The sequence below is a fragment of the Eulemur rufifrons genome, chromosome 19 (assembly GCF_041146395.1).
Source record: "Eulemur rufifrons isolate Redbay chromosome 19, OSU_ERuf_1, whole genome shotgun sequence".
NCBI classification, from domain to species: domain Eukaryota; kingdom Metazoa; phylum Chordata; class Mammalia; order Primates; family Lemuridae; genus Eulemur; species Eulemur rufifrons.
Genome location: NC_091001.1, coordinates 28,021,718 through 28,034,128, shown reverse-complemented (window position 1 = coordinate 28,034,128; position 12,411 = coordinate 28,021,718). Strand labels below are relative to the sequence as shown.

The 12,411-nt window shown below is 44.3% G+C and overlaps 1 protein-coding gene across 1 annotated transcript in view; it reads right to left on the bottom strand.

Annotated features, from left to right (window-relative positions):
• PROM1 (prominin 1) overlaps positions 1-12,411 on the bottom strand; it is a 141,347-nt gene that overhangs the window by 19,332 nt on the left and 109,604 nt on the right. The window contains exons 15-18 of the mRNA XM_069495028.1: positions 8,723-8,846; positions 6,050-6,153; positions 2,096-2,180; positions 190-333 (exon numbers count right to left, since the gene is read on the bottom strand). Of these exons, the coding sequence (XP_069351129.1) occupies positions 190-333; positions 2,096-2,180; positions 6,050-6,153; positions 8,723-8,846 (457 nt within the window). The remainder of the gene's footprint in view (positions 1-189; positions 334-2,095; positions 2,181-6,049; positions 6,154-8,722; positions 8,847-12,411) is intronic.

The following is a 12,411-nucleotide window of genomic DNA, read 5'->3' as shown; positions in this document are numbered from 1 at the left end:
GGATGATGAAAATGTTTTGGAACCAGGTGGTATTTGTGCAACATTGTGAATATGCTAAATGCCGCTGAATCGCTCACTTTAAAATGGTTCGTTTTATGTTATATGAATCTCATCTTAATAAAAACAAAAACAAAAAGAAACACACAAATCCAATGCTCTAATTTCCCCCAAAAGATCAAGCATGGGTACCTGAGACAAGTAGGTGGCATAATTTATTTTGTCTATTCCACAAGTAGCAAAATTTTGAAGGTTGGCTCTTCCTGCTTTGTCCAGCAGAACAATATTAAGATTTATGTTCAGATTTTCAAACTCATGGTATATATTTTCAGTATGCTGCATGGAAAAAAGAAAAGTTATAAATCAATCCATTATTCTCCAAGAATGTCACAAACTTAATGCTTTAAAAGAGCAGTAAAATTACACAGGACACAAAACCAAACCAAAACAAAACAAAGCGAGGCATGCACTGGGCTGGCATCTCTGCCTGGTACTCTGCCCTCCTTCCTGCTCCTTCCCATGGCAAGCACTGTTTGAGGAGGTGGGATGCAAAGCAGAATAAGATTCTGTCTCCGCCCTCAAAGACCTCAAAGGGCAGAGGCTGTGCCATAAGAGGGGCATGCGAACTGAACTGGCTTAGGACACCAGGGCCTTGGAAAGGCCTCCAGGGAAGGGGACCTGGAAGGACAATACAGAGCAGGTGGCTTCTGAGCCCCCAGCCTTGACAAACAGAAGTGCTGAAAGGGACAGGGCAGGCTGGCATTCCAGGGAAGGGGCCAGCATGCATTAGAGCTGGATAGGAGGAAGACACGGGAGATATGATTTGGGGAACAGTGTTTAGTTAACTGGGGGAAGGTCACGGGAATGTGGTTGCCGATTCGGGGTTGTGCTGGCAGCATGGGGAGCCCTGGGCAGTGCTCTGCACATACCACCCACCACTGAGGGCAGAGAAAGGGACCCATGGCATGACGGGCATCTATTTATATCATATAACATTATAGAAAATATCATTTTATTTATGCACATGTAAGGAGTATTTAGGGAAGATAAATTAATACAAAAATTCACGTACAGCTTTCAAAGAAACCTCTTCACATTTGGAAACCATGAAGCCATCACGGTGTCACAGGACTGCTGCCAGCCTTCTGGGATGCCTGCGTGGCTGAGCTGTGGGCCTTGGGAATGACCTCCGCCCTTGGTATCTGTTCTCATTCTGGAAGCCCCAAAGAAAGAGGGCTCTCTAGATTGAGTCTTCCCTGCACAGCTGAGGCCAGAAGCGGCCTGCAGGTGTGGGAGGTAGGGGTTGTCTAGGCTAACTGTCCTCTAGAGAGCAGCTGAATCTCTCTTGCCTTTCCTTTTGGCCACGGAGCTCTGGAATGGTCTTTCCTCAGAGTCTTTAGTTTTAGAGATGGGGTGTCGCTATGTTGCCCAGGCTAGCCTTGAGCTCCTGGGCTCAACTGACCTCCCTGCATCAGCCTCCAGAGTAGCTGGGACCACAGGTATGAGCCGCCATGCCTGGCTCCCTGGAGTGTTAGACTGGGGTCTGGGCTCAGGCAAAGGAGGAGAGGGTGTCATTCTATTCCATGTGCTTCCATCCTTTCTGTCTCTTGCTGGCAGAGCTCACCAGAGCCCACCCTGGAGTCCCAGGGCCACAGCATGATTCATAAGGGATGAGGACAGTGTGGACCACATTTCTCTGTGCCAAATGTCTGATTCCAGGGCCTGGCAGAAAGGAGGGATGGTCTTGGGGACGGAACCTCCCTGGGGAACGAGTGGGGCTTGTTCTTATAGGAACATCTACACCCAGTGAAATGACATCTTTCCTTGTGAAGTGTCTGCAGTGAGGCCCTTTTAGAGGCTCTTGCATATTCCACTCAAAACACTGAAGCTGCAAGAAAGACAACTGGTTGCAGGGTGAGAAAATGTTTTGCAACTAGATAGAGGGGAGGGTTGCACAGCCATGGGAATGCACTGTCACTTTCAAATAGTTACCTTTATCTTATGGGAATTTCATCTCACTTTTTAAAAAAGAAAGAAAGATGACTGGATTTACTAAAGAAATACTGTGTCGGTTCCATGACTGGTTCCAATTACTTGCCTCGTTAATGTTGAGATGTTTGCTGATATTGAAGCGATTCTCCAGATGAAGAGTGGCATAAACGCCTCTATTGTTCTTGCAGTCACTGTGGGAGTAAACAGAGAAATCATGACCCAGAAAAGCAGCTACCTCTGTACACTGCTGAAGATGAAAAGATGTTTAATCTGTGACCACAGAAGCGGACCTGGGTGTCCCCAGGGGCCACATGCATCCTCACCTAGCACTCGCCACTCTTGACTTCTTTCCCCAATTTACTAACAGTCCCATTTTTGGAAGAGATATAAGATTGATAAATACGTCCCTCCATCTGTCTCCTTTGTGCTGTTTCCAGTACGGCTGTGGACAAGTTTACAAATTGGGAAGAAATACATTCTCATTTTAAAAACACAAAATGATACTTGCTAGAAAGAGGTGTGCCACAAAGTATGTCTTGGGCTTCACAGAAAAAATGCCTACCCGACTGAGCTAAGGAGGGTGGGCCTCATTGAATGCATACTCCGGCCACAAAGATAGCCACAGCTCTGAAGGTGCGACTCTTCCTGGCCACAGCTGTCAGAGCCCGCCAGCCTGGATGGATGCCTGGGAGAAGCAACTTTCCCACACCCCAGGGGTGCGATACTCCCAGGGAAAAAGTGGATTGGTGTTGTTGGAACTTAGAGCTTGGTGCACGTAAAACTAGAGAGTTCTTCGGGAGCCAGAATCATGAAGGGCTGGCACGCCAGGCCAAGAAGCTTGGCCTTGACCTCTCAGCCTAGGAATGGCGGACAGGTTTAACTGTGCACAGAAGCGTCAATGGATTGCTAATGTCTGCCTAGAGCATGCCATCCAGGAGGAGCCTGAGGCTCCCTGTGCTAAGCAGAAGACCACAGTTGATTAGCAATGTCTGCCATGAGTGCAGACGGGACAAATGTGCAACTCATCAGCTGTCTCTTTGCCAGAGGTCATGGGACCCCTTGGAATTTAGGCAAGAAGTAACATTTGTCATTAGATCACATCACATTCCTGGATGTTTGAACGTTGGAATGGGAAGCAGGGAGAAAGGAGAAGGAGATGGATTTAAGAAAGATTTAGAAGGTAGAGTCTACAAGTAACATTTATAATATTAGGTTTGGGACAAAAATTCATTCCAAGTGCTGTATCCAGAAACTCAATTTTCACCGCCATGGGCTCAGTAATGGAAACAAGGACTTTTCTCTGTCCCTGTACTTTGTACTCAGCCTGAAAGTGAGAGTGGGATTTTAAAAACCTCTCAAGGACAGGCTGCTGCCACCCACACCTCCCTGCCTTTCCCTGTGGTCCTTGCTCAGCCTGGTTGCATTTTTCAAGTCTTTTTTGTCCAGCCCACCCCTACTAACACGTTATGATCGGCTCAGGTGCCATTTCTCTCAGGAAGCCCTTCCTAATTCTTCCATTCCCAAGCTGCATGAGATGCCCTCCTTGGAGCTTCTACAGTGGCCTCAGTACATTCTATCACCTGTAAGTACCGCCCCGTTCTAGAGCACTTCTTTATGGATCTATCTCCCTACTAGGTTTTCCAAGACAGTAGGACCACAGTCTCATTCAACTTTGTATAATATCTCAGGTATCCTCAGTTACTCAGGATCCTCGTACAGCAGCGAAAGTAGTTGTTAACATGGTACCTAGCTCACAGTGTTGTGGGAGTTAAAGAAGTTTACATACACAAAGTGCTTCCGTCAGTCTTGCCACACAGAAAGTGCCACGTGGGTGCTAGCTCTTATAATTTTTTAAAATTACCATTCTTACTACTTAGCACTGAATTCGTTTATTGTATAACAGAAACAAACGGTAACAACAGGTGGGTACAATGTGTGTTGCTTTCGTGGTGCACTGAAGGCCCTGACTTCACCACAATGTAATATATCAATGTAAAAAAACTGCACTTGTACCCTATGAATATATACAAATAAAAAAATAAATGGATAAAAAAACCCCAGTAACGACATAGCTATATTTATTTTAAAATAAATTCTGTGGGTCGACTAGAAGAACAAATGACCATTTATTAATTAAATGCATGCATATTTGAAAATGTTTTTAAAAGTGCAAAAAAAATTTGCAATGCCTGAAAGTCTATCTGACAATTCACAAAATGCTTAAGAATTCTCTCGAGTGTCAAATGACGCCTAATGCTACTAAGTTATATAATCATATCAGGCAGAGGGCTAATATTTGCTTAAACCTGCATAAAGAAATTCTAAGAGGGTAATAAGAACACTGAGAATGGTGGTTTTTCTGTAGAGGATGGGAAAGGCCCCAGGGCAGATGGGGACCTGTGTCTGCCACCTCTGAGACATTCTGCTCTCAATGTGAGTCTCTATCACCCTGTGTGTTTTCAGTTTCATTCGCTAAGAACACATTGTGTTAATGCACACATCCTCTGGCTCTCTGGTCTTGCCATGGGGAGAAATAAAAATGTCATCGGTGTTTAAAATGCATTCTGTGAATTGGTTCCAAATACTATTAAAGTGACTTCCTTCCCCAGGGCTCAGAGCAGACAGCTGCTTGCCTGTGGGTTCACACCGAAGATCGGACACCTAAGACCATGAACCATCAGACCAGGCAACTCATTTCACCATCTGGCAAATGTGCATGATGCAAAGTGAGCAAAGAGTCATCCTAGATTTAGGAGGAAAGGAATATTAAATACTGTTTGTGGGCTGCTTCAAAAGCTGAACTAAAGGGCGAAAAAGCCTCAATATTTCTTTGGGAGAAGCTTAAGCAAGAGAGAGACTGTCAGTTGCTCAGGAATCAGGACAGGGGCCAGCTCGGTCCCTGTCCTGATGGGTGAGAGAGGGTGTGGGGGCCCAGCAGGGAATTCTCCCGGCATACAGAGGTCACCAGGCTCTTTCATGTCAGAATGTGCCTGTCTGGCTGTTGGACCTTGAAACACACATACTTAATGGAGCTGAGAAGGATGCAGAGAGGGGAAAGAAAGTGACCAAGGCAACGAGAAGAAAGCCACATGAGGGAAGACAGAACCAGACTCAGGCTATGCAGCCTGGAAGGAGATGTGCTAGGAAGGAACATGTTTCTAGGGGAAACAGCTCACCCTGCTCTGACCTCGCTGCTAAAGAGAGGGTATCTACCCTTCAGGGGAGGTGCAAAGGGGCAAATGACAGAAAGGTAAAAAAGAGTTTTCATTACACAGGAAAACAATCTGTGGCACATCACAAACGCATCAGGTAGGACCTTGAAAATTCAAGAAAATTTTAAAGTGTTTAAGGAAATCTGAGTATCAGATTTCCAAAGATATTAGTGGTAGGGGTCATATTACAATGTTCTGCCAGCATTCTTATGTGCCAAAGATGGGAAAATGCGCGTAGATGAACAATCATAAAAACAGATATTATTTTATCAAATGCTCATGCTGTGTCAGGCACTGTTCTAATCTCATGTTTTTCACTTAACCCTAAAACAACCCCAGGGTGAGAATTCCTATTATCATGACCCCTGCTGAATTGCCCAAGGTGACAGAGGCTCCAGGAGCGGAGCCAGGATTGGAGCCCGGGAGACCGGACTGCACAGGTCAGCCCTTCCATAGGCATCGCTATTTTCTTGTCGGTGTCCATTTGTGATTTGGACCCATTCACTTAATTCTTGCTATATGGCTTTTACTTTGGGCAAGGTGGTTCTTGAACAATTGTTCTCACAGGGTCCCGTTAATTCATCTTAGGGTCACCTTAACCAGCGAGTCCCAGACATTACTGGAGAGAGGGACCTTGAGACATCCCACTCTGAGGTCTCAAAGGCTTTCAGGGGAAGGATTGTCTTTTCGGTACCACTTCTACTATTTCTTTGCTAGGACTAGACAACAGCCTATCTCTGAACCTGGGAAGTCATAGCATTAAGATTAAAAAACACATTGAAAGCAAAATTCTCATTCTGGAGAAAGAACATTTTAAGAAGCAAAATGCATAATGCAATTATTGATACCTGTAAACTTGTCCAAAAGTGAGCCTAATATCTGATTTATTAAATATGATGCCGGAGAGATAGTATTGCCAATTATCATTGAATAAATAGGGTGTGTCCAAAACCTGGAACAAATTAAAAAGCGTTTTTTTTAAAAAACACAGTTTTATGCTAACATACATACATATAGTAAAATGAATACTCTGTTAATATATATTTTTCAGATTTTTCTATTGATCTTCAACTTAAAACTAGAAAATAATAGTGTGATTGGGATAAATCAGTCGGCTGCTGGATGGCGTTCATAAGAATTATTGAAATTATTTTTTTTTTTTTGAGAACCGTTAGCTTTATTTTAGTAAGACAACATGTTAGAAAAGGGATGGAATAGACAAGACAATTTGATTCAGAATAGCTAATATAAAGCCATGAAGCAGCAGACCCAGCTCTTCACTACTTGTCTCTGGACAAAAGAAATTAAAACCCACACAGTCACTGCCCCTGCACCATATATATTTAAGAGGGGTAAGTTAGTGCAAGCTGTGTATGTGTTTGAGAAGTATAAATGGTTTTGAAATATCCCCTACGTTTTAAGAATTACCTTTTAAAGATTCAACCCCATATAGGAGATTAAGAAACCTGGCTTGATGTCTTCTTATTATCTTTTATCAAGAGACCAAATGCACATAATTTATGTGACACATCAATGCTCTTGGTTTAATCTTCCTCAACCAATTGAATAACTATTAGGTTCTTAAGTATGGAATGTCTGATTTCCTTAAGTACTAAGTTTGACAGTTGATACCTGACATTTCACTTTGACATTTCCTGGATTTTTTTTTTTTTTTTTTTTTTGGTGAAGGTATGTCCTCATTCTTTCAAATGCACATTTTGGCTTGTGATTATCCTTCAAATGTTTTTTTCAGAGCAATTTTTGTGAAATCATGGATAAGTAAAAAATGCATGTTATTTTTGCATATGAGTTCTATTGTGAAATCAATGCAGCACAGACAGCTCAAAATATCAACGAAGTGTTTGGGAAGGATGTAGCTAATAAATACAGAGTACATTGATGGTTTGAGAAGTTCCATTCTGGTGATTTTAATCTTGAAAATGAGCCACGTGGGTGACCCGAGACCAAGGTGGATAATGATGAGCCAAAAGCTGTAGTGGAAGCGAATCCATCTCAACCTATATGTGAAGTAGCAGCAAGGTTTGACATTAGTATTCCAATAATATTGGACCATTTGAAACAAATCAGCAAGGTAAAGAAGCTCGATAGCTGGGTACTGCGTGAATTAAACAAGCATCAGAAGAGAAATAAGTCTCGAGGCTTGCCTTTCTTTGCTGTCACAACATAAAGGCAAGCCATTTCTACACTGTATTGTTACGAGTGCTGAAAAATGGATTCTTTTTGACCGTCACAGGTGTTCGGCACAGTGGTTGGATAAAAACAAAGTGTTGAAACACAGTCCAAAACCGAATATTCATTAAAAAAAGCTAATGGTGTCTGTTTGGTGGTCCAGTGCTGGTATTATCCACTACAACTTCATGAAACCTGGTCAATCAATTACAGCTGATGTCTGCTCACAACCAATTGGATGAAATGTTGAGGATGCTTGTGATTAAGCAGCTGAGATTGGTCAACAGAGACAGGCAAGACCGCATGTCACAAAAAACAACGCTGCTTAAACTACAGAGGCTCGACTTGGAAATTCTCTGTCTTCCACCGTAGTCACCAGATCTCTCGCCAACTGACTACCACTTCTTCCAGGCTTTGGACCACTTCTTGCAAGGAAAAACATTCAATTCTCAATAAGCTGTGGAAAATGATTTCATTGCCACTTGCTCTCCAGGCTTCTTCACTGCTGGCATAAGCAAGGTACTGTTAAGATGGCAAAACTGTGTCGACAGTTTTGACACATACTTTGAATAATTCTACTGCTTCTTGTTTGAGATATAATATATTATACTTTCGATTCAAAATAGAACATTTCTTATTTAATGACCTAATAAAATACCATGACAACAGCTGAGTACCTTAGTAGTCATTCACCTGATTTCATGAGATTTGAGATGGAAAATGTGTATATAATAGAAGAGGGAAACAGAAATATATTTTAAAAATCAGCATCTGGGGAAAACCTTGGAAATCCAAAGTTATAAGCCAGACACTTAGACTAAAACTTTCTCATTAATGAAGAAAGCAAAACTGCCCACCGTGGTAGTTGACCTTAGAGGGAGAAGGTGAAGCTTGAATCCACCTCCTAACTGCCCTGTGGGACTGTCAGGGACAGCCCTCTGCCATGAGGCATGCACTTTATCAGCCTTTTTCCCTTCAAATTTAGGGACCAAATCATCTGTCTGGACATCTTTGTAAAGTTCTGGGGTTCTCAGCCACATTTGGAAACTACTGCTAAGGAGAATTTTATTCTCCCAGAATATTACAATCCACATTGATGAGTGGCCTTAATTCCTGGCACTGATTTCATTTACAATTAGAAAATGAGAAGGCTACCACACATATATATATTCTTTTTTTCCTTGCTCTTACAAATAGAAAACATCTCAACTTGTTGAATTGAAACCAAACTGCTCATGTGTTTGCACTGCTCTTGAAGTAATCCACAAGGCATGGGGAAATTCAAGTTCCTGTTCAAGTCTCCCCTGAATGGGTAGCAAAAACATATTTACCTGGAAGAACTTTGTGCTTGCATAAGGTTCACAGACCAATTTTTCCACATTTGTACCAATGACAAAAGTCACAACCACGATGATCATCAATATCCAGCAAAAGAGGAAACTTAATCCAACCCCGCTGGAAAAGAATATAAATAAAGTTAGTAATTCTACAAGGAATGATTCAGTATTACCTACTAGCACTTACTAAATCTACCTATTCAATGTATGAAATAGACCTGGAGTCATCAGCATGTTTCAGGTTAAACAGTTCATCCTACCCAGGAGCAAAGAGAGAAAGTGGTTGGCACGGTGACAAGTACGGAACCCTCACGATGACGCAGCGCCTGGTCTACTTGCCGTCCAGCACGATGGTCCAGAGCCTGGACTCTGGACTCAGGTGAATGAATCAATGCTTTGTGCAAAGGATACAGTGGGTGGGAGGTCCTGGGGCAGGAAATGTACCCCTGAGAGTCTGAAAGGGCCAGCGTGGCTCTGCATCCAGAGTGATGGTGGAAGAGTGACAGCTCCTGCTCTAAGGCAGGCAGGGGTGTCCTCGATAGGGCCTGGGGGACCTGGGGGACCCAGGGAGGGGAAGACTCCGAGGAGCTGAAAACACAGGAGGAGCACAAATCACTTTCTCTCTGAATAAGAATTCTCTTGGCATAGTGTGAAGGATGGTTGGACAGGCGCCAAAGTGGGTGGGATGCCACTGTGGAGGCTGTCATCATGGCCCCGATGGCGATGAGGCGGGGGTGGCAGAGAAAGTCAATGGATGACAGAGATATAACCCAGGCGGCGGCAGCAGCAGGACAAGGTGAAGAGCTGTGTTTGAGAGGCAAAGGTCAGGAAGGCCCCCAAGGGCGGGGACAGGGAGCAGCGGGGCTCTGGAGAGGCAGAGAAGATGGGGCAGATGCGGGTCTCGTTGCCAGCGAGACATCGCATGGAGACGCTGTGTAGGAGGCAGACAGATGTTTGAGCTCAGATATCTGGGTTAGAGACATACGTCAATTAGCTTAGAGATGACCTCTTATCCCTGGGGCTGCCTTGGAGAGACAAGCAGCCTAGGACTGGGTCCCGAGGACTTCAACATTTCAAGAACAGGTGGCAGAAGGAGAGCCAGCTAACAAGACCAGGATGAGGAACCACAGAAGTTGGATGTGATGTCACCAAATGGGACAAAGGGAGTGTTTGTAGAAGGAAGGAGTAGTCAGCTGTCCCCATTGTACTGGAGAGAGGTCACTGGTGACTTAAAACGAATGAAGTGATGGGGGAGGGAACCAAATTGGAGTGCACTGGGGAGGTGCTGGGAGAGAGAGAGACGGGCAGCAGACACACGTCACTCTACTGAGATGTCCCCTGCGCCAGGAGGAGAGCTAGAGGCAAGAGGTGGTACTGCTCGAGGTTTTGTTTTTATCTGTAAAGAAGAGAGAGAACAGAACATGGCTAAGTGTTGAGAGGAACGTCCTGGAGAGAAGAAGAGAACAAAGACACAGGAGAGAGAAGGGATGACCCCCCATATCCCTGGGATGGCTGGAAGGGACTGAGAACTTGGCTGGTGGATCAGCCTTTGAGGGGAGGAATCCCTCTGCGTCTGGCCTGCAGAGAAGGGATAGATGTGTTTGAAAAAAGTCGTGTTTGGAGGTTTGGGGATGGGAAGTTGTATGATGGCTTTTATTTTCTCTGTGAAGGAGGTAAAGCCATCTGCTGAGACAGGGGAAATAGAAGAAGAAGGATATATCAGAGTGCAAAAGCCCATGGCAGGAGAGTACAAGGGTGGGTTATTGGAAAAAATAATGAAAAGGAGGGAAGGACCGAGGAGGGGAGGGGAAGGGAGGGGAGAAAGGACTTGGGCAGACTATTGCAGGTCCCTTTGAGGTGGGGGCTCATAAGTTTGTAGGGATACCCGCTGTGCCCGGTTGTGTGACTTTTTTCTAGCAGTGCTCAGCTGTCCAGGTGTAGACACAGAGAGGAAGGACAAACTCTTAAATCCATGTAGGTGGAGTTGCCCAATCAAATGCCGTCGCTGCTGCATGCTGGGAAGGCTGCTCGCAGGGTGTGGGCTGATGTGGTTCTCAGCAACCACAGCAGCCTCTCCCACCCGGCTGCAAACGCCAAAAGCCAGAATTACAAAACACTTGCATGTCTTCACGAAAATAAACAGCAAGATATGCTCACTGGAGGGGCCCAGGGTGACAGCTTTGAGTGTGGGAGAGCGGACAGAAGGGGATTTGAGCCAGGCCCTTGCCAGGGTCACGGGGCTGTCACTGTGCGCGCGCATGCACAACTGTATGTCAGAGTTAGACACATCATAAGACCCGCGACAGTGCGTCTGAAAACAACTCCTTTACTCCGAATAACAGGTAACATCTCCGGCCTTTATTTCCCAAGTAGGCACAGACCTAGATCAGGGTTAAGGGAACCACTGCCCAAGGTCTGTTTTTCTAGTTTAGTGAGATAAGAATGGCTAATGTGTATTGAAAGTGTTGTAAAGAAGGAAGAGAAGGAAAACAAAAATGAGAAGGATCAAAAGAAAGTGAAGAAGAACTAGAAGAAAAATATACAACAAAGACTGTATGTGGCCAGTGTAACCTACAATATTGATTATCTGGCCCTTTGCAGGAAAAGCTTGCTGCCCCCTGACTTGCATGGTTATAATGATACATGCATAATTTTCTAAACCCCTTTCAAATATACATTATCTTAGAAACTTTTGTCAACAAACCAGGATCACCCCGTTACCACTTCAATGGCCACTTGATCTTCCACGTGTGGACATATCGTGACTCACTAGCCCACTCCTCTACACCTGGACATCTGGGCTCTTTCCAGTGCTTCACTGTTATTGCTAAAACTGCAAAAGCACTTCCCTGCTCATGAAGCTTTTTCCATAATTTGATCTACTTCTCTAACAGTTTCAAAAAAAAAAAAAAGGGAATTACTGGGCAAAGAACATTATGGTCTTTTTATAGCCCTTGCTATAGCCTGACAAATTACTTTCTGTAACTTTGGAAAGTGCCACAAGCCATATAAATGTGCCCAGTTTGTGACACCTGTGGCTGCTCTTGGCATCGTTTTTGAGAGCTAAAATGGGGGGGGGGGTTGTAATGGGCTTCAATGCAAGAGATTCTTGCTGCCCCTGTTAGATCCCCTTATCTCTAGGGAAACCTCCTGCAGTAGATAATAAATACTTTTACCACTGCATCATATTCAGCCCCTGAAATGTTCCTGGGGCCCTCAGAAGATTATAGGATCAGAGCAGAGCCGGGGCTCTCTGCCTTTCCTCCTTCCAGATCTTTCACTGGTATCATTTTGGGAGATGAGCATTCTTGCTTGATTTTCAAAGAGACCACCCTCTTGATTGGACTGTGTCATCTTTTTAAAGAAGAGTGGTGTTTTGGTTGCAGCAGTGAGTAAACAGTTTTAAAGAAGGAACTGCATTCTTCTAATTAGTCTGATCAGACTGGCTGTTACTTGTATCATCTCCCCCCTCTGCAATTATCCGGTTGTTTACCAGATGCCTCAAGAGGCAGAGAATTCTGCCAAGCACAGCAGAGCATGCCATGCTGAGCAGTGAGGTTCACCAGTAAAGAAGTAATAGCCACCCCAGGTCTACAGACCAGCTGAAATGCATCTGACCACATCTGACTGTTGCCAGCCTTTTTCCTACTGCTGAGATAAATCCTACTGCCTCCCAGCCCTGG